Source organism: Epinephelus moara, chromosome 12, assembly GCF_006386435.1.
Source record: "Epinephelus moara isolate mb chromosome 12, YSFRI_EMoa_1.0, whole genome shotgun sequence".
NCBI classification, from domain to species: Eukaryota; Metazoa; Chordata; class Actinopteri; order Perciformes; family Serranidae; genus Epinephelus; species Epinephelus moara.
Genome location: NC_065517.1, coordinates 31,380,770 through 31,403,380, shown reverse-complemented (window position 1 = coordinate 31,403,380; position 22,611 = coordinate 31,380,770). Strand labels below are relative to the sequence as shown.

At 42.7% G+C, this 22,611-nt stretch overlaps 1 protein-coding gene across 1 annotated transcript in view; it reads left to right on the top strand.

Moving 5' to 3' along the window:
* nbas (NBAS subunit of NRZ tethering complex) overlaps positions 1-22,611 on the top strand; it is a 281,527-nt gene that overhangs the window by 108,681 nt on the left and 150,235 nt on the right. Inside the window, exons 34-39 of the mRNA XM_050057998.1 lie at positions 1,343-1,456; positions 7,877-8,034; positions 8,515-8,598; positions 12,618-12,794; positions 15,450-15,563; positions 16,732-16,855. Coding sequence (XP_049913955.1) covers positions 1,343-1,456; positions 7,877-8,034; positions 8,515-8,598; positions 12,618-12,794; positions 15,450-15,563; positions 16,732-16,855 — 771 coding nt within the window. The remainder of the gene's footprint in view (positions 1-1,342; positions 1,457-7,876; positions 8,035-8,514; positions 8,599-12,617; positions 12,795-15,449; positions 15,564-16,731; positions 16,856-22,611) is intronic.

Below are 22,611 nucleotides of genomic sequence, written 5' to 3'. Positions count from 1 at the left end.
AGCAGGCAGCTCTCACTGTGTGGTTTCAGGGAGGAAAAAAAAGGCAGAGGGAGATGAGAAGAGGAATAAACAAATTTTTAAATAAATAAATGCAGGGGGGAGGCTTTTGAAGGGCGCATAGCTCCGGGGCTCTGTGGTGAATATTTAATGCAGGTATCACCAGCGCACCGGTTAAAAACCCTAAGGGTTCGGTTCCCGCCTCGGTCTACAGAAATGCTCTGTAAATCATTCCGTCTTATGCGGTAGAGCTAAGAAAAAAAAAAGTTGTTTTTGTCTGAATGAATCAATAATCATGATATTCCAAATGAGAATTAAAATGTGCTGACTCAGGAAGGATCCCGAAGAGCCTCGGGAGTTCATTTTGCAGTCAGAGCTTATTGACTCGAGTATTTTCTATTTGTTGTTTTTCTGACATTTCTCACCTTTTCATCCCATCCTTTGATTGGCCCGTCAACCACAGGTAAAGGCTTCAATTGGATTCCCGAGATGTCTGATTTAGATCGGCTTGAAATAAATGCCAGAGAATGTCTTGATAAAAGCGTGTGGTCTAAAAGAAAACACACACAAACCTCCACTATATTGAGGTCTTGACAGCTTTTGAAGACACCCTTTCAGCAGTCACCCTGAAAATATTTGACCAGCACCTCTCCCCCCACCCTCCCTCATCGCAGTAAACACCGCATTTCTATCTGTCACTCACTTGGCACACAAACCCACGCAAACACACTCACATGGACCAATCCGGCACCATTTCTTCATCTCAGATCTGCAGTCTGCAGGTTTGTTCAGAAGTCCTATTTCTCCCTATGCCTCTTTTGATCGTCCCGTCCTCTCCCTCTTTGTTTACCGAACTTAGACAGAGATCAAAGATTGTCCTGAGCCGCCACTTGAATGTTAACACCGTGGCCAACAGTAAGATATCAAACTGAGATTTATTCCTGTTTAGCGAGACGGCGGGATGGCATTTTTTTTTTTTTCAATATTTCATACTCCCTCTTTGAGATGAACAGACACGGCAATAACCTCATTTATGGCAGACACAGATTAATATGTAGTCTCAGGCTCGGTCTGTGGTGCAGCTAATATAGTTAGACGCCCTTATGTTCCAACCTTGAGCCTCTGTGTGTGTGTGTGTGTGTGTGTGTGTGTGTGTGTGTGTGTGTGTGAGATGGAGATTTAATAAGAGGTTTATTAAGCCAGATGTTGTACGTGATATGCAGGATTATGAGATTTGCTGTTTAGTGTGTCAGCGTTGACATGTTGACATTTCTCAAGATTAAAAAGATACTTTTATGTCTGTGTGCTGATGTCTGCCTCTGTGAATATCTGCCTGTCTATCTAGGGGATGACAAGGACGCGCGAAAAGGGCAAGTGTTGACCCTGCTGGCAGAGCAGGCTCTCCAGTATCTGGACTTCAAGGCCTCCTACATCCACTGTCAGGACCTCATGGCTGCAGGTATGTAGTTTGACAGAGGAAAACTTGTGAGGCAGTATACAGGCAGGCAGTTGACAGAAGTATCAGAATGCACTGAAGCATGTAGAAAAGCTAATATGAACCTCCCTCCTGCCTGTCTGCCTTTCCCTTCATTTGGTTCAATTATAATATAACCTGATGGGAAAGCTTCTCCGAAAACTTTAATTATCTGCTAAATTTGTTTGAATTTTAAAGGATTACCTCACCTACAAATGATTGTCTGTATTGCATTTACTCACCCTGTGTTGCATTGACTTTGTGGAGAAACCTTTGTTTTTCTCAAGGTCTCAGATAACCTAATGTTGTCTTTAGATTGTGATGATTGCTGCCTTAGGTACTGTTGATCACTGTACTTTATCAAACCGTCTTAAAGAACTGGTTGACATCTAGGGCCCTTAAGTGGTTTGCCTCCGATTTATCTCATGGGTCTTTCTCTGTTAATATTGGTGGCCTCTCCTCCTCTTCTGCCCCTATTACTTGTGGTGTACCTCAAGGGTATATCTTAGGGCCCATTTTATCTGCACTGTGTATGCTTCCTTTAGGCCAGTGGTTCTCAACTGGTGGGTTGCAGGTCCATTCTGAATGGACAGCAAGTGACTTGAACGTATCAAGTTTGTCAAAAACACACTTTATGTTTGAAGGAGCTATATGTAAGAAATCTAAAGCAAATAGTCGTAAAATCATCCTAATATGTCACAAAGACTAAGGAATAATGTTCATATAACATACTGATCTCACCGACAACAATAGTACAGCCAGAATATTCGCATTTAAAAAACATTTTTGCAGTCCGCAAATCATGTTTATGTTTTGAATTTGAGTGCAGTAACCGTTTTGGCCACATTCTTACATACAGCGCCTTTAAATACAGTGAATTTCCGACACTGAGCTTTTATTTTGAAGTGCCATTTCCTGCTGTAGAGTGAGTGACTAAAAGACAGCCACTTGACAGATACAGCAAACTAGCTCATCAACATTCCATGAAGATGGACGACATGACAGCTCTCCAACAATGAAGCTGAAACATCTGGACCACCCCCTGGTGGCTGGCTGCAGTACAGGTCATAAACCCCGTCCCCTCCATGTCAGTGGATGGGACATAGACCAAACTAAAAACTCAAAGTACACATCAAATACATTTTTTAGATGTTTTCTGTCATTTAAGGTAGTTTTCATCATGCTGCTGTTTTTTGAAGTGTTCGTTTTTCTGATAAGTTTGGTTTTAATTAGTTATTTAATGCTATAAAACAGGGACTTTCTAATGTGATTGACAGCTGTGTGAGCCAATCGGTGGGCTCGCATTTTGTGGCACTGCTCGTGACTGGTCGGACGGGTGTGTGGGCAGGAAACTTGATATTGCGGTGATTGCAACTGCGCAGACTCAGCAGCTGTATCAGTGATATTTTAGCTTCCCCTACAGTAGGGGTAAGTGGAGAGGCATCGTCCATCTTTATATACAGTCTATGAGCTGAATGTGTGGACCTTGAACTAATGACTAAAAAGAAATCTGGATCCTGTGGTTGACCAGTTGGGATTTACTGCTTTAGGCTTCATCTTCCACCATCACAACTTCTCCTTTCACTGTTATGCCGATGACACACATATTTACCTTCCACGAAACCTGAGGGATTCCAGTTCCATCTCATCCCTCCTTAACTGCCTCCAGAATGTGAAATGCTGGATGACAAAAAAGTATCTTCAGTTAAATGATAATAAAACAGAAGTTATTGGTTTTTGGTCCCCCTAGCACTACAGGGAGCACAGCTAGCCACTTAGGTCCACTCACATCAAATGTTTAAGCCCATCCCAGAAATCTTGGTGTCATCTTTGACTCAGCTCTGAAATTCAACAAACAAATAAACTCTGGTGAACGAAAAATCCAAAAACATAGTCGTCACAGTGGTCCGCATTTACAACAGCAAAACTATATCAAAGCATCTGTTTACAAACTCTCATACAACAGTAGTATAATACAAGTATCATTTATCTAATGTATGCTCAGTACTTCCCAAACACAGGCATTTTTGCTAAAATCTTGAAAACTGATCTGTAAGTGAAACTTCTGTACGGTCTTTTCAAAGCCAGATTCTATTGAGAAAAACAATAATTTTGCCTCGCTGAACACGGGAGCACCTGGTCTACCACTGCCTCAATCAGTTAGACAGTTTGTGTTTTTGTGTAACTTTGGTGAAGCTGAGCTAACTCTTCAAAACATCAAAGTCCCACAATAACACAAAAAAACTCAAGCTCAAGTTAGCGATAGACCAGCAGCTCCTGTGATCAGTGAGGTAAAATTACTGTTTTTGTCAGTGGAGTCTGGCTCAGTTGGACAAGGACTGTCTGGACTGGATAAATGAGACTTGGATTATGCTGCATGAGTTATGTGACAGTTTGTAAGCAGAAGTTTTTTTTTAGTTTTCCTGTTGTTAAAAGGGGACCCCTATGGCTTAAATTCATCAAGAATTTTCTGTTTTTGGATTCTTCGTACGCTGTTGAGGCACATGAGAAATTCAACAAATTCAATGTAACACTGGGTGAGTCACTGATACACAAATGGTCATGTGGGGGTTGAAGTATTCCTTTATTATCCTGACGACAGAGCTCCATCAGAGTCACTGTCATTAAAGTGTTTTCTTTCCCTGTTCAGCTCTTTGTCATCGCTTGTTTCGCTCTGCTTGTCAACAATGAAGTAACAACAATCTCACGTCCTTGGCTCAAAGAAGGGAGTATGTCAGTCGTTAGGGAAGGTTTTTTCATACCAAGGAAATGCTGCTGACAATCATCCACTCACATACTGTTCAAGGCACAGCACAATCAGATGAAGGTTAATGGTGTTAAATAATGAAGACGCAGTATAGCATCGTGTCATTGCTTTCATTCTTTGAACATTGCTTGTAAGTATTAAAGGAAAACTTAACCCCTCCCAAAAGACAAATCACATATCAGTTACTCACCCCATGTTGAGTTGAATTTGTGAAATTTTTTTTAGCTTTTCTCAAGTGCCTTCACACTGAACGAAGAATCCAAAAACTTAGAAAATTCCTGATAAATTCAATACACAGGGGTCCGCATTTAATAAAATATATCAAAACATCCGTTCACAAACTCTCACACAACTCGTACAGTATAATCTAAGTCTCATTTATCCAGTCGTATGCTCAGTACTGCCATAACACACATCTTTCATGTGATCAATAACAACAACAGTGGTGAATGTTTGGATCACTTTCAGAGTGATCTGACGAAGGATAGAAACACTGACAGCCAATCAATATCCATTTTCTTAAGCTGCCACCACAGCTGGAGTGCACAGTGCATGCATAGCACCACTGTTTACAGAACGTTATTGTTTATCAATGTGGATGCTCACACTGTTATTGTTATAGTTATTATTATAGCTGTTTTTCTATGTGTGTACGGCCCTTTATGGTTTGTCTTATGCTTTCAAACACTTGAGAATTATCTGCTCTGGGCTTCTTACATCCTGTCTTGAATGGCCAATACTCGAGGTGGAGTGACTTTGCGTCTGTTTGTGCACACGAACAATAATTAGAACAACAATATCACAATAATCTTCCAATCTAAACCGCCTGCTCTTCAGAGTTTCCCTGATGGGATTCAATGTGGTCACTGCGATAATGATATTTCGTCTGACCCCGCTTCGTGTTACGCCACATAAGAATTACAACGAATAGAATTTCACACAGTCTTCCCACAGTGCTGAGTAACGGGAGACAGTGCGGATGAGAAAGAGGTGTCTGGGAGAAAGAGAAGGTGTAATCAGATAAGCACCGGTGTTCTCTGTCTGCGAACGCAGTGGGAATAATTGAATCTGTTTGTAGGAATGAAGTCATGCCGGCGTGTTGCTTTTTGACTGTGATGAAGCTGGAACAAATGTAGCACAGTTATTACAATGCGGCGGGCTGATATTTTCTTCAAGGGGAAACGTGTTTTAGACTTAAATATGTATTAATCCAAGGAAGGCAAGTGGGGGAGAGGGATCCTGAACTGGTGTGTGTGTGTGGGAGTGGGCTCTGTGAGAATGGGTGGGAGCAGGCTGGAGTGGGGTTTGTAATTTATAACCACAGGACAGTGTTAACACTACTGCCTGTTGTGTATGTTATTAACTTCTGTGCACAAACCAATAAAGATATATGTGGGGAGGGAAAATATATTAATACCCCAAAGGCCTGGAAGGTTACATGTTATTGTGTCATCAATATCTCAGCATTATATCCTCTGCATTTTGCTCTGCAAGTTCTTAGATTTCATACAGTGTGTGTGTGTGTGTGTGTGTGTGTGTGTGTGTGTGTGTGTGTGGGCTCTACCCTGCATGTCTTATGTGTTGATAGACCTTGGTCTTCTGTCTGATAGGATTCAGGGTAGATTAGCCGAGATTGAAGGACACTGATATAAAAATGAGAAATGAAAGCCACTTCTTCTCAGTTATAATTGATGAGATATATGTTTATAATATATATTTGTGTGTGAAGGAGAGTAAATTTGTTATTTTTTATATTTGACAATTTGACCCTCGATCATCTCCCTTCGCTGGGTAATATTTTTATGGCTTCCTTTACTGAAGGTTGCTGCTATCTCTTGTACTCATTTATTTTATAAGAGAACTTTGCCTGTTTTCAAAATTCATACATGTTATTCCTGCGGTCTAAGAGAGTCTAAAAATATTAGTCAACATGAACAACTGTCCACAGAATCCAAAAGCTAAAGTGCTAAAACTCAGATTTATGATGTCATTAGGTATAAAGTCTGAAGCTGCTCCACAGACAATAAATTGGGAAAGATGTTCTTGATGACACTGAGAGCAGCCAGGGGAACATTCTTAGTGTGAGGGTACATTCTCTGTTTCAGGACTGAGAGCACTACAATAGAATAAAGAAATTCAAAAGAAAACAAACATTCTGTAGGTCCACAAAATCCATCCTCCATTCATTGTCTATGGCGCAACTCCAGTCTTTATACCCTATGACATCACATGTTTGAGACTTACTTCTCTGCCTTCTGGCTTTAAAGGCCCTGACACACCAAGCCGACAGTCGGCTGTCGACCAAAGTCGCGCCGTCGGTGAGCGTCTGTCGCCCTACTTTTTGCGGTGTGTACCGCACCGTCGGCACTTCGGCGTTGCCAGCTTTCCGGCCGATTGAGCATGTTCAATCGGCGGTGGAGTTTGTCTGTGAGAGAGATCGCTCTGATTGGCTGTTCAGGTTTTATTTCCTCGCCCCTGTAGCGAGTGAATCTGCCTGTAGTGAAACCTGGGCTAACCGGTGCTTCCTCCTCAGGCTCCACTTCACTCAGCTGCCCGACAGATCCGCTGCTTCTTTCCACTTTAACCTGAATAACAAACCGGAGCTAGCTGGGAGCGGCTAGCAGAGCGTTAGCCGCAGCATGACCGGAGGGAAGCACAGCCAGTTAGCCTCTGCTAGTCTCTGAGCTAGCCCCGGCTCACCGTTTGGATCCAACCGGAGCACCGAGCCCTGGTTTGTTATTCAGGATAAAGTGGGAAGAAGCAGTGGGTTAATCTGGCAGCTCAGTGAAGTGGAGCCTGCGGACGAAACACCGGGACCGTCTGGATGTAATACTCCGTTGAGGTGCTGCGGTGCTCGGCTGCACAGATAGAAAACCCCTCGGCTGACAGGATGTGCCACTCTCTTACCCGCTCTCTCATGCAGGGGCAGAACGTACGTGCCACTTGGCCGTCGGATGTAGTCCGTGTAGTGTGTTCAAATGCAACTGACACAGGACGACGTGAGGCGACGTAGACGACGCAACAGTTCGCTTTTGTCGCCGGTAGTTCTTTGATGTCGGTTTGGTGGGTCCGCACCTTAAGAGAGAGTAGCTCATGTTCACAAATATTAATTAATCTTTACTAGTATGGCTATAACATATTAAAATTCCTAATTTAGTTGATGTTCCCCTTTCATTAAAGGTATGTATATCACTTACTCACCCCATGTTACGTTAAATTCATGAGGAAAACGTTTTTTCTCACATGCCTGTGGTGAACGAAGAATCCAAAAAATTTTTGATGAATTAAAATCACAAATAAAATACTGAGCAAACGACTGGATAAATGAGACTTGGATTATACTGCATGAGTTGTGTGAGAGTTTATAAACAGATGTTTTGATATAGTTTTGCTGTTGTTAAACGTGGACCCCAATGACTTCAGTTCATTAGGAATTTTCTCAGTTTTTGGATTCTCCGTTCACCAGAGGCTTGCAAGAAAAACTATGTTTTCTTTATAAATTCAACAGAACGTGAGGTGAGAAACTGATATTTAAATGGTAATTTGAGGGTGAAATATTCCTTTAAAACTACATCATCTATTTTTCCTACTTCGTCTCTTACCCTCCTGTGTTTGTTCTCCATCTGTTCTTCCTCCAGGTTACAGTCCAGCGTGGGACGTGTGCAGTCTGCTCGGTCAGTGTGAGGGCTACGGAGACCTGGAAGCCCGGCAGGAGCTTTTAGCCTTCTCTCTAACCCACTGTCCCCCCGACAACATCCACGGCCTGCTGGCTGCCTCCAGTGACCTGCAAACTCAGGTCACTCTTTCACCTTCAGTATATGTATTGCTAAACCAGTACCCTGTGCCAATAGTCACTATCCTCAAAATTAGCAAAATATTATGCAAAATAATAAGCTGAATAAACCAACAACCATAGCATGTAATTTCAGCGACCCAGTCAACAGTGGAACCATAATTAGTAACACTAATTGCTAATTAGTAAAATTGTAATATGAATACTGAGTCGAGCCTGGCAAAACAAACAATCCAAAGTCAGAGTCGTTAATGCATCACATCCTATCTGAACAGAACATTTTTAAATTTCAAATTAGTTCAATTTGGTTTCTTTTCTTTTTTTGTTTTTTTAAAGTACACTGTTGCCTCTTAATCATACCACCTCTAACCACATTTTATCCGTGTATCCAATGAGATTACTCTGCTAAAATAGCGGGTTGTAAAATAATATAACAAGTCTCATCTGTTGTTTTCCATCTTCCTCCCTATTTCTGTCCTCTAGGTTTTGTACCAGGCAGTTAACTATCAAATGGAGCCTGTTATTACTGAGAGTGGGCGAGAGGCCGATGAGACAGACTCTGTAAAGGTTTGCATGTGTTATTATTCTCCATATGCTTTTTTTTTTCTCTCCACAGTATGTTAATGTGCTCGCTTTTTGTCTGAGTTGTAGCTCCGTCTCTGTTACCATTCCTGTGTGGGTGTGTCTCTGTGCTTTTGTTCGGTTTGTGTGTTTTCCTATTACTCCATATTTGATGAGGTGTAAATCTAGTGTTAAGGTTGCTCAGCTCGCTTGGTTTATTTATGCCTCCCCTTCTCCTCCCCGTTCAGCACCTCCAGCTTTATGATGCCTTGAGTGGGTGTTAATGTTTCATGACTTGCATTGCATCGCCTTTGTATGTGGATGAGTACTCATTTGAAACTGTCTGTTGTCATTTTATTGTTGTATTGATGTCCCCACTCCTCTCTCAAGTACATTCAAGTCCTGGCTGTGTGAGTGTGTGTGTGTGCACACACTCTGAAGGTGCTTTTTCTTATTTATCTATGTGTTTGTGTTTTTTACAAACATCTTGAGTGTATGTGTGTTTGAGTTCCTTTCATTCGCTGACCCTCAATCCCCTGCCAAATAAAGTATTGATGAAAGGCGCTAAACGATTTGGCCCCGGCCCACTGGCCTTCTGGATTTGGTTTTAAAATCCTTTCCAATTGTGCAGTAACCAACATACCATGAAAACTGGTAGCACGCTGTCAGATATACCCCAAGAGTGCAATTTGCATCACAATGCACCATTAATTTTGTGGATTTTAAAGATGATGAAAACTTGGTCAGATGAAAAGATTGATACCACTGCCATGTCTGCCTGTCAAGTATGAAGCCAGCAGCTAGTTGGCTCTATCAAAAGGTAAAAAAATCCACCTACCAACATGTCCAAAGCTCGCTAATTAAAACATTAGGTTTTGTTTGTTTAACCTGAACAAAAACATAAGTATGGAAATGACAATTCGTCATTATATGGGGGTTCATGTGCCAGACTAATTATAAGTTGGGAGCATATACTGCATGAAATAATAGATGTAGCAATTGTGATGTCACTAATTGGTTTGTGGAATGTTTTGAAGCTTTGAGTTTGGAATTTTAGCCTGCTTTTTGAAGACAGAAGAGGCGGTATTTGTACAAGAAGAGCTAACCCTGATGCTAGCTGCTAGCTTGGTTAGCACGGTTCATTTACAGGTATGGTTATCTGCTGTGTTGGGCAGTACGTTACAGTAACGCCGTTAGTTTTGGCAGTAACTAATACTCTAACGCATTAGTTTTTAAATTTAGTAACTCAGTTACAGTTACCAAACGGTGCGTTACTCCGTTATTTTTGGGCAGGTTTTAAAACGGCACGCAGCATGCAGTATTCCTTCACAAACTGAAGTTCCCTTTCACTAAAACATTTTAGCCCTAAACAGTAAAAGATAGTCAAGTCAGATAGAGGTGTATGAACAATTCTTACCAGAGCATCTTAATGAAACACGTCTCTCACCATCTCTGAAGTCACTGTCGACCTGCTGGCCTCACCACAGTGCTGTACGTTACATTAAGCGTGAGCAGTAACGTTATGTCCATTGTTATCCTGAGGAAGCTTTTGTTGTGGACAGACAATGTCTGCGGTGGGCGACAGACTCGACTTCATCATGCAGCTCTTCAAATGTTCTCTTTAGCTCATTTTCCATATTTGTATCCAAGTACCGTAGTTGTAAAACGTTTAGCTGCCTGACAGCGAGTGACTCCACTGTAGAAGACAGTTGCATGTTTCCTGTACCGTTCAATTGTTTTGTCAAGTTGTAGTCTAACAGTCCCCTGGTTAAACTACATCCACTGTCGCTTAGGCGATGTAGCTATGAGCCTAGTAACTAAAAAGTTACTTTTCTCAGTAACGCATTACTTTTTGGTTTAAGTAACTGAGTTACTAACGGAGTTATTTTTTAATTAAGTAACTAGTAATGGTAACTAGTTACTATTTTTCAGTAACTAGCACAACACTGGTTAACTGTGATAATGCTAACACTAATGCTAATTTTCACCAGCAAGAACTGGCTTAAAACCATTAAAACAAAATGTACTTACTGGAAAAACTGAACATCCAGCTCCTTGAAGGGATTTTTTAGTACAAGTAATCACTGAACAAGACTATTTGTAGGCGGCCAAAACATTACAATTAACTTTGATGAACTGAAAATTACACTTTAAATAGTGACAGCTACATCTATTCCTGTACTCTGTGAATCCGCTTTACCTGCCTCTAAAACTAACCGGTATTCAAAACCGTTTATTCCCTCTGCTGTTTGTCTTTTGAATTCTCTTTTAATGTTTGTGTCTAGTTCTTACTGTATGTTATGTTATAGTATGTGTGCAAGGCAAGCTGACTCTGACTTTGGATTGTTTGTTTTGCCAGGCTCGACTCAGTATTCATATTACAATTTTACAAATTGCCCCTGGTGGGATTAATTAAGTTGTCTGAATCAGAATCTGAATCGTACACCATGGTTACATTTAGGGTTGAAAAATAACACTTACCACCAGCCACATGCCGGTAAAATATGCAAGTGGCTGCTAGATTTGCTGTACTCACCAGCCTGAAAAACAATGGTAATCTACTGAGTAGCTGCTAGATTGTGGGATCCATTTTCCTCAGTGGCAGCTGGACAAAAAGTTAATATCCAACATATTGTTTAATACAGAATATGAGTGTAAAAATTAACAGATGATTTGTACTGATTTAAGATTTAACAGAAGTCTTTGGTGCTCGAACACCAGAGGGAGATATTTTGAGATCGAGGGACATCTGAGCGGCAGCAGGATAAATCCCCTCATGGAGTCCAGACACTGGTGGTGGTGGTGGCTGATGACTCTGAGGCTGTTGGCTGATGAGGCAGATGAGGCTGATGAATCTGTAAAGACTAGGTGGTGATGGGGAGGTGGAGGGTGCGCACGACTGCCGCAAGAAAGAACTATGGCAGAGGAAGAGACGTATTTAAAATGAGGAGTAGTAAGATGATAGGCTGACAGAGAAGGTGCCGCTGTGCTATTGGTTGATTGTGAATCAGCCGATGAATCAATTGACCTATCCAGACAATGAGACCTAGAGATAGTGAGTGAGCATATGTGCGAGGAGTGAATGGCAGGGTGAGAAATAAAACTTACAGCCTGAGCATGAAAAGTTTTGTCTTCCTGAACTTTCGCTAGAGCTTAATTTGTCCAGTGTATAACCCCTCTAAAACAGTAAACTGACAGTTTTACACATTGGTTTTAAAAAGTTTGAGAGCTGCAGGTAGGCAGATTTCATTACCTTTGGACTTTGCCAGGGTAACTGTTTCCCCCTGCTTCCACTTTGTATGCTAATCTAAGCCAACTTGACGCTGGCTGTCGCCTTACACTTGATGGACAGATCTGAGAGTGGTATTTATTTCATCTAACTTTACACCAGAGAGAAAATAAGCATATCTCCCAAAATGTTGACCTTAGACTTTAAGAAACAAGCAATTTTGTTTTCCAGATGTTTGTGTCAAAGAATTCACCCCTGAATTGTAGTCACGAGAGTTAAGGTTATGTGTGTAATCATCCTGACTGACAGCACTTTACAACAAAGTACGACTTTTGGCACATTTTCTGTACAGGTACTCAGTGTATGTGTCTCACGCAGGGCTGGGAGGTCTCTCTGCTGCCTGAACTGTGCACATTGTAATTCCCTTACGCTCTACACAAACAAACCCACAAACACAAAGAGCCCTGCCCTTATTGAAGTGCTGCTCTCAAGTACCTAATAAAGAACAGAACATAACCATGTCTAATACCACACTGATACTCCAGAGTCCTCGGCTCCAAATTTGTCCTTTGGTCTAATATAACAATACAGATGTAACAATCAGAGGACTCCTCTGATGCAGCTTTTTCATTTGTAAGGAAAAAGAAGTGTTCAGAGGATCCTGTGCTACTAATGCAGGATGATTTCAAGTGTTAGAGACTCTACTGCTGCACAGACACCAGAGTGACACACTAGAATAACGGCGCTGTCATGTTTTTTGTCCATCCTGTCACCGCTGTCACCTGCTTGGCCCCAGGCTGGCGCTTCCTCTGTGGGCTCCCCTGTGGGGACAGCAGGGGACCTCCTGCACAGGACTACAGCCAAGACCATGGAAGTGCTGACCACTACAGGACTGACCACCAAGGCTGTGCTGACCGCCGTCAGCGACCACCGCTGGTGGAAGGACTCGATCAACTACCTCCGGCCGCTGCATGTAAGAACAGTTTAGCTGTTTTCTTTTTGATTGATGTGATCTGTGGTGAAGCCTGATGAGCAATTGTGTCATCTGACTTTGGGTCATCTCGTCACTTTTTGGATACGATAGCAAATCTGTTACCTCAAAAGTTGTTTAGTGATCTGATCTTTGCCTAAACCACAAAATTAAACTTACAGAAGACCTCACACCCAACTCTAACTTCAAACAGAGATGATGTTTCAGTCCTTTGTGATCATGATTTACAAAGATACACTGAGGTTTTTTGGCATGGCTGCAACCGTGGCAAGACTTCTCAGCAGATTTTCAAATGACATTACCTGCCTGCTGATTAGGAACGGGACGATACACAATTTTATTGCACATCACCATAAATTACACTCACAATATGTTGATTGTGGTCAATTTCCATTATTGGGATAATCATGAATATCATGCCCAGCAGCACCCAAAGTGGCTGTTGGATTGTTCTACTGCTGGCTGCACCACAAATTGCCCCTTGGGGACAATAAAGATATCTTGAACTTGAACTTGAACAATAAATGTGATGCTGCAAAACAAGCTGCATATGCACTGACCTCAAAAAACACAAAAGATATTAATTTAACGTATCTTCTATCCAAATATATTTATGATGCCATTTCAAATTGTTGAAAAGGATGCTTTTTAAGAGCCTGTTTACACCTGTTATTAATGTGAATTTTGGTGATCCAAACACAAGTGGAGAGCCGAGACATGTTGCCGTTCACACCTGTTTATCATCCGTCTCCAGCACTTGTGTTAGGATCTGTTACTGCTCATGTCACTTATGCTAGAAAGTCAGAAAGCCCTGCACACAGTTATTATGTCCACACTCTTGCTAGCATGCTTGCTAGTCACATTAGTAGTTGTGTTGGTACAGCTGGAGATATCGCTGTCAGCAGAATTCAACATGTCTCCTTCCATAGGTCAAAATGGTGGACGTTCCAAAAAATGGCTGTTTCATTTGGAATGGTGATCACAAAGAAGTTAATTTTATGAGTATGGAAGATGGACGTTGTTCCCATATATGATTTTCCCACATTACATCTGGAGAGACTGAGATTCTATAACGAGGATAGAGGTGCTGTGTTTGATAAGATTTGGGACCCCGTACTAAATTCTTTCAGGGCAAAGGCTGATGTAATAATATTTTTTAGATGAAGCACCTTGCTGTGTGTAAAAAAGATGGATGGTCACACCTCGTGTAAATCATTGTAAAATGGGCAAGTTGTAGAACATTAGCACCAGACTAACCACCATGTCCTCTATTGATGATGTAGTCCTTGTTGGGGATGCATCAGAATGCAGTAGTGTTTACACTACAAAAGATCCGAGATCAAATGTGTCTCGGATCACCTCAGGAAGTGGTTTGTGATCATGGATAGTGGTCGTCTTGTGTTTAGTGCCGTGCACATGTGATGAGACCACCCAAGATGCATGTTAATACCACGTGTCAAAGGCTCCAAGAGTGTTTGTTTTTTAAATAAAAAGGATGTTCACGAAAAAGTGTCCTATCTGTGATGCAACTAAAATGCAAGGTGAAGTGATTCCAATTTGCTTTAGTGCCACTTTAAGAGTTTTAAGCCTATTTTGTTGATTATCGGGATCACATTGTTAATCAGTTATTTTAGCCAAGACAATTGTGACATGAACTTTTCATATCATCCTATGCCAACTGCTGATAGATTCTCAAATTGATCATCATAATGTTATACTGGGAAATATGTACAGCTACATATTTATAAGTATATTTTAGACATTTAGAGGGACTAAAATATGTCCAACAAGAAACATCTACTCAGACGGAGGGGTCTGTATTCTGATATCAAGGTCGTATCTTGCATCAACAGACACCCAGCCCAAACAGGCTGACAATGACTTGACTATCAGTTTCCATTTATTAAGGTGTGAGACCAAATGTTAGGAAAACATTAAAACACATCAAATAAACTGATCTCATATTGTATGCGTGTATTATCCAGTCTAGGTTGCCTCATCAAGCCCAGTCCATTCTTTAATACTGAGTCCAATTTCTCATTTTTATCCAGTCAAAATAATTCAGGATTTTTGTTCTGCATTCTTACAAAGGTGCACACAGGCTGTCATGTATTCAAGTATGTAATCAAGTATGATTGTGCACTTAAGGGCTGAGACAGCTACAGAGCTTGCCTAAGTGTGCACTGCTGCGTCCTGCAAAACCACGCCCATCTGAGTGAAATACCAATTTTTCGGGGAGTCCCTCTCAGCATGTATGTGTCGGACTCTGTGTGTATGTGAGAAAAGACACAGTTGCACGTCTGCCCTCGTACCTCACACACTCACAGACTTCATAGGCCTCAGTCAAAAACAACAATTCAAGAGCTCATCTCTTGCATAATTAATTGGCCCGCCTGTTGAATATTTCAATATCTGGCGAGTCGCCGGCGGCTGGACTGGCTCGATGGTCGCCGGGTTGGAGATTGATGGCGTCTCTGGTCTCAGCAGCGATTTGGGAGGGCGGCTCGTGGTCGCGAGTTTCTGAGGAAGACAAAAAACAAAAAGACAAACGGAGAGGATGCGAGCTGTGGGACAGAGAGAGATGACAGTGCTGTGGGCATGTTGTGAAAGTTTAATGATGTTTTGATGGCTCCTCAGGGTCACGACGCGGGAGCCACCAGTCAGGAAGGGGCGTGTGAGAACTCCAACCTGCAGCGTCAAGGCTGTAGCCCCTTTTATCAGGAACTCATTGATGATCCCTATGTAGACCTGGTGAGTGGCTGAAGACCAGCGCCTCATTATATTGTCTTCCTTTTGCATCCCTGATGTCCTTATTTCTGCTGTTTTCACCTCAGGCCTCTTTCTTTAGATTACAGCAAAAATGCCTGAGTAGGTGTTTGACTTAAAGGCATTTAATTCATTTTTTTCCTCTTATGACTTATAATTTCCTTCAAAAGCAGTGTTGAGACAAAATGAATATTGATTTCAGACTAAGTAGTTTTAATGCCAAAAGCAATTTGGGAGTACTTTACAGGAAAAGGAGGATAAACTCAAGAATGATGGTGCGATAACAGCGGATAAAATTGGAGATGTGATATAAAATACAACACTAACAGAAGTCCTGTATATGTGAGATGAACGGAGAGATGAAGAGCATAAAAATCCAGAAGAAAGGGATGTCGACAGGAGTTATGGAAGTAGAAAAGAACAAAAGTAAGAAAAGGAGTAGTTTGACCTTTATGCCTAGAAAATGGTCGCCCTGGGCTATGACTGGGCTTTTTACTCAGAGACACAAATCATGTGGATAGCTAAAAGAGTGGACGCGAGGGGAAACAGAAGGCCGATACATCTCTTCTCATGACATTTTAATAGGCCTCTCCAAATCCCTTCCTCCGCTCCATCTCCAGCGTTCATCCATCTTCCATCATCCATCTACCAATAATGGCTCCCCACGTCCATCTGTCTATGAGCCGGCTGATCAATGGGATTGGTTTTTACCTTAACAGTTCCAATGAAGGGAGCGGGGAGGGAGGAGAGGCTGATTGAGAGAGAAAGAGAGACAAATACAACAAGACAGAAAGATGGATAGAGCGGGAGTGGCGAAGATAGACAGGGAACATTGTGTGTCGAAGCGATAGCTCCGACGCCGGCGAGCGCGCAAACTTCGGCGTTCGCCTCTAAGACACTTGAGAAATAACTTGTACAAGAATCCTATAAATGAATTATCAAAAGGCGCAGTCTTTAAAGAGCTTTATTTGGCTGTGAAGTTCATTTGTTTACTCCCTCTCTCGTCTGTCTGATCCTTGGGAATTAAGATGCTCAGTCACCTTAATCACATCTCCGTGTGTCATTTTCTGATCTGCTCTCCCGACTGTTGGGAGTCCCTCAGCACAGCGATCAGTGTTTATTCATCACTTTCTCTTCTTGCTCTTTCTACCAGAGTCAAGATGTGTATTCCTCCTACAAAGATGTGCCTCAGGAAAACTTTGCTGAGGTTTTGCTGAGGACGGGCAAACTGGCCGAGGCCAAGACTGAAGGAAAAACATTGTCTCCTGCTACTGAGGGTAAGCATGCAGAAACACATGACACATAGTTATACACGCACAGATAGAGAACTTATAGAGTGAACATTTCCTTAAAGGGATAGTTTGGATCTTTTGCAGTAGTTAGTCGACCAGATCAGTCGGCAAGATTTCATTAGTCGCCTAAGGCTCGTTCACATTCACAAGATTTTCACGTCGGGGAGATTATCGTAATCTTTTGAGTGTTCATACCTTGCGACGTGTGTTTCTGTCATGGGGAGTCTCGCCAACCACGTTACGACCTGTGTGTGCACACCACAAGATTTCTTCGAGCCCTCGCCGACAGAGCCCCAGATAACGCGGTGACGTCACCAAACTACGTTTTTTAACTTGGAGACGACACATCGTAAAGGCATGGATATTCTCGTCGTGGCAGACTATCTGCCGACTCACCTCCGACCCAAGGTGGCTCTCAAGATCCTCTGTGACGTCAAAATCGCGGGAAAAATTGTGTAATGTGAACTAGGCGTTAGTTGCACACAAAAAACAAGCAAACGTGAAACTCTATTAGGAGCTGCACCTTGTACTGCTGAATTTCTGCCAGTATATCCCCCCAGATCTTACACACTGGACCTTTTTTTTTTAAGTGGGACTTTTTTTAGGAGCCTAAAGTTTTGTTTTGCTGCTGCCCCTGTCCACAGCAGTACGTTGCTTAGCTTTTGCGTACCTAATACAAACCCACTTCAAAAGATCCAAACTATCTCTCTAAAGATAAACGATACCACCTGTACCTTAATTCCAGATTAGTAGCCTCAGACTACTTTAATAATCAGGCTGAATTTGTGCCAGTTCAGCTGTCATTTGACGCTCAGTTTGAGTCAGCTGTCGCATGTTTAAACTGCTCCACAGTCTGATTTCCCACATGGCTGCTCTCTGAAAATCTGTTATAGACTGTAGTGAGATCGTTTTAAATAATATCGGAGTAATATTTTACATGTTGTTGCCACTGAGACCGTGCTGTGATAGAAATAAAACTGAACTTTGCTGCGCAGCAGACAGACCATATTGTCTGCATCTTTCAGCCATCTGCGCCTCCATATTTGTCTTTTTCTGCTTTCTCCTCATATTAGAATAGCACAATGTAAGGGTGCCTTTTCTCTTTGTTGTCAACTTATTTAAGGATGTGATACACTTATAAATTAACTTAATTGAAACTGGCAATGTACAAAACAAAGATGGGGTTTCATGTTTAGGTTCAATGTTGATGTGCAGAGACCAGAGTGTTTCAGACTGGGTGTGGTTACATGATGGCTCCTCATTCAGAATGAAATAAATCTGAATGAAATTCGGAATTAAAGTCTTTCCAGGTAGTTTACATGGGAAATATTTATTCCGAATGAGGGTTTACACGGGAGATCAGTTTAATCGCCTTTTAATTGCCTTTATTCAGGTCCACGCAAGGTTTGTGGCAGGGAAGGTTTCTGATTGGATAGGGGGCGGGGCGGATGTTACGTGTTTACGTTTACCGGAAGAAAACATTGTAGTCCTCGCTCCAGATAACAAGATGCTTGACGCCGTTCTTAGTGCCTTTTTTGGGCTTGTTTTGCTTATATTTTTGAAGCAGCAGTACGACAACAACCTTGTTCTGCTAATGCTTTGTCTGTTGAGGAGGAGAAGGGAGGTAGAAGACCGTGCTTTGGCGAATGGAAACTGGTTAGTGCAACGAGTTGCGTGTGTGCTATATACGTCATCGCGCCAGAAGGGCAAGGAAACGAGCATGCGCAGAAAGACCGGAATGAACTTAAAGAGGAATGAGTGTATACAAGTGCGAGAAATTCTTTCATTCGGAATTAGAAACGGAATATTCCAGCCCCTTACATCGGATTGAATTTGCAATCGCATTGGCCATTTTCATTCCGAATTGGATGTTTACAAGATCACTTTTAATAGGAATGAACTTTCATTCCGGATGAAAATGTAATTACATTGTCCATGTAAACGCACTCACTGAGACAAGAGCAGTGCGAGTCCCACACTGCATGACAAAGACAGGCAGCAACCGCCAGAAGTTCAACACGGTGAGCTCAGTGCGGCAGAGCAAAAACTGTGTGCGTCCATGTGGGCAGCCACTGCTTCATAGGAGGTGGTGAGTTACCATGAAAACAGCTTTGGTGATATCCCTGCAGTTGTGGTCTTGAATTAAAATCCTGAGTCCTTTTGTCTGAGACTGAGACAAGACCGAGTAAAAATGTGGTTGAGTCCAAGACGACACCAGAACGTTCAAAAAGTGGTCTTACGGCCAAAATCAATCTCGAGGAGTACAACACTGGCAGAAAGACTGATCAAAATATAAAGTGTGAGTTAGCGTTTTGAGAAATGTGGGCCTAAATATTCATCTTTATTTCACAATCTCTGGGGCGCCAGGTGGATCAGTGGGTAGAGCAGGCATCCCATATGCAAAGGCAATGTCTTTTGCTGCTGAAGTCCAGTCTGCAGCCCTCTGCTGCATGTCATCCCCCCATTCGTCACACTTAAGCCCCATTTCCACCAAACACTTTCGGTATGGTACCTTTGGAACCAAAAGCAACCCCTCAGACATGGTACCTAGACCCTAGTGTTTCCACTGCAAACCGTACACTTAAATGTGGGGTTGTTGTTACTCACTGTATTTCCTCACAGATGGAAGTCTGCACTCGTTTATCGTCCACAGAACAAAAAATCCCAATCTTTTATAATGCAGTTGGAGTATTTTTTGACCCAGTGCTGCATTGATTCGGCACCCTCTCACCACACGCCTGCCTGCTTGTGAACTTTCCCTGAATTTAGAAATGCTTTTCTTCTTGTTTGTAATTGACAAATAGTAAAAAAAAAAGAGGGAAAGCACTTAGAAAGTGCTCTGTAAGTGTTGAGGATAGATTGAGTGAGTTTTTGTGTAACTTGAGCTGTTTCTTAATGCTCCGTCTTAGTGAAGTCTGGTATTTGCAGTGTGGTTCTCTCCTCCCCTCCTCCTCCTGCCCTCTCCTCTCCTCATCCGTCTCGCCACAGAGCTCACATGTGGCGGACTGGGGGACAACATGGGAAGAATAGCCTCGCATTGATTAATTAATGTATACCCACGGCAACAGTAAATAATGACGCGTCACCGCGGCGATACCAGAGAGATAGCATCAAGTCAAAACATCAAGGCCACGCCGCGTGATGGATCGCAGCTGCTCGCCAAAATCAATGCCACTACAGAAAAAAAAGCAAATGTATGTGTGTGTCCGTGCATGCGTGTGTGTGTTTGAATACTAATACGTGGACACTTAAGAACACGAGGCGCACGCTTCGACCACTAATGCATCGATATGCATACACACACGTTCCACTAAAATCTAAGCTCTCCCCACCGTTGTCATTCAAATGAATATCTCTCTTCTTAAAAGTCACCTTCCCGTCGGAGCCGCCACTGAGTGCGACGTGTCGAGAAAGAGAAAAGGCGGTCTGGACGGCACCACGTCCGATAACAACCTTCGATTAATGACTCGTGTATCGGCCCGCCACGCCGGCTGTCCTCAAAAACAGACTAGGAGATGGCCTTTAAGAAAATAAATATATTGATTTCTCACCTGGCCCAGATAAGCTGGAGGTAATTAATGATGACACAAGTGGAAAGTGACTCAATGGGATTGAGCTGAGTAAGGTGCCGAAAACGGTCACTGAGTGCGAGGGGACACAGATGGAGACACACACGAACACACGTACATAAACACACACAAGGAGCATGGAGCGCTGCCATTGGCCGCGTGTTGACCAGGCCATAATAAGTTGTTTTTCACACTGCCTGCACAGGTGAAATAGTAATAAGTCACTGTCTCACCATCCCGTTAACAATGTGCCCGATTTAGCTGACACAGGAGCAGAGATGTGTGTGTGTGTGTGTGTGTGTGTGTGTGTGTGTGTCTACGTGGTGTCTCTTTATCACTCTCTCTGTTTTCCTCTCTCCCTCACAAGCAGAAATACTGTATGCTTTTAAGTCAGGGTTATCTATTCTGTGTGTGCGTGTGTGTGTTTACCCCTCTGGTAATTCCTGTCCCGATGGTATCAGTAGCTTTAGAGAGGCGTGTAATCAGCTCATTCTGAGGTGTAGCTCATTGAAACCCGGGGGGTAGGAGAGGAGGGGAGAGAGGAAAAAGAAAAACAAGAAAAGGAGGAGGGTGGGCACTCTGCTTAAGAGAGCTGTTATGGCACTTAAAGCTGGTGCATCACTTGACGGCCCCCTCCCCCCCTCCCTCCTAGCTAGCACATACACACACCAAACCTCTAACTGTTTCAGGTATTGGGGCCCGTGTGTGCACATATGAATATTAGTGTGCGTTTTGTTCTACAGGATATGTCTCTCCCTTTGCCCCCGCCTCCCCCCCAGTGTCCATGCTCCACTTTTCTCCACTCTGTCTGTTCCATTTTGTCTCAGGCTCTTATCACCAACACAGGCTTTTGTTCTCCTTGGGTCTGAGACTACAAAGTGATTCTGTCTGCCTCTGCCTCTGCCTCTCTCTGCTCTCTCCCACTGTTTCCTCACACTGAGTGAGTGAGTGAGTAAGTGAGTGATTAACTTCGGGAGTCTGTGTGTTTACAGAGTTTGATCTTCATCTACTTTTAATCATAATGATATACATTTGTGTGTGTGTGTGTATGTGTGTGAGTGACAGTGTGGTTGTGCACCCTTGTGTTTGTCTGTTGTGGCCTTGAGGCCAGCAGTGTGGGACAAAAGTCCATCCCTGTGCCAAAGCTCCGTCTAGACTCCAAATCCCATCAGCCTCAGGGACACACACACACACTCACACAACATGAGCAGTGTCCCAGTTCCATATTACATACTAACTCTGAGCCGTTTAAAGTGTGTATTAGACTGGAAAACTCTGGGAAAATGGTAAATCAAGTGTGTTTAGATCGGTCAGTATGGATACCAATAGACTGCCTAAATGTTTAAGCTTATTTTGAGCGTGATGGGCTTGATGATTCCAGGGATGTCAAGATGTGAGCATGAATGGTTGTCTGTCTCTATAGCTCCTTTTAGACTGCCTGTCTGAGGTGGGAGTATAGCGCTGTTATGCCATCTCGCCGTTCTGTATATAGAGTACGATTGCTTAATGGAGGGACAGAGTTGTCTCGCCTTTGAGCTGGGAATGGAGGTAGTAACAGTGCCGAAACGATGTCTATATTAATGGGACAGCTGACATGACAGGACCATGAGCGGCACGGGTGTGACATGTTGACAATGTGTTATGTGTGAGACTCACCATTAGAGATATAATAGGTAACTGATAGCAGTTAGCAGCTAACCCAAAGAAAAACAGCAGCTAAAAATGTTCACAAATTGGGAAAACAATGAGGTTTGGGAGCTTCTTACCCTCCAAGCAGAGGATGAGATCAGCCGCCATAAAACAGAGATGGTAAAGAACTGTTATTGCTGTGTTAGGCCATTGTCTAAAAAGTACTGCCAGTGTGTGTGTTATTCACTCACTAGCCTCTTTATTAGGTACACCTGTTCAACAACTCGTTACCGCAAATAGCCAATCAGTTAATCAGGTGGCAGTAATTCAAAACATTTCGGCATGTAGACATGGTCAAGACGACCTGCTGAAGTTCAAACCAAGCAGAGGAGAATGGCCAGTTCAAGATGATAGAAAGGCAACAGTAACTCAAATAACCACTGGTTACAACCAAGGTCTGCAGAAGACCATCTCTGAACCAACAACACGTCCAACCTTGAAGCAGATGGGCTACAGCAGCAGAAGACCACACCAGGTGCCACT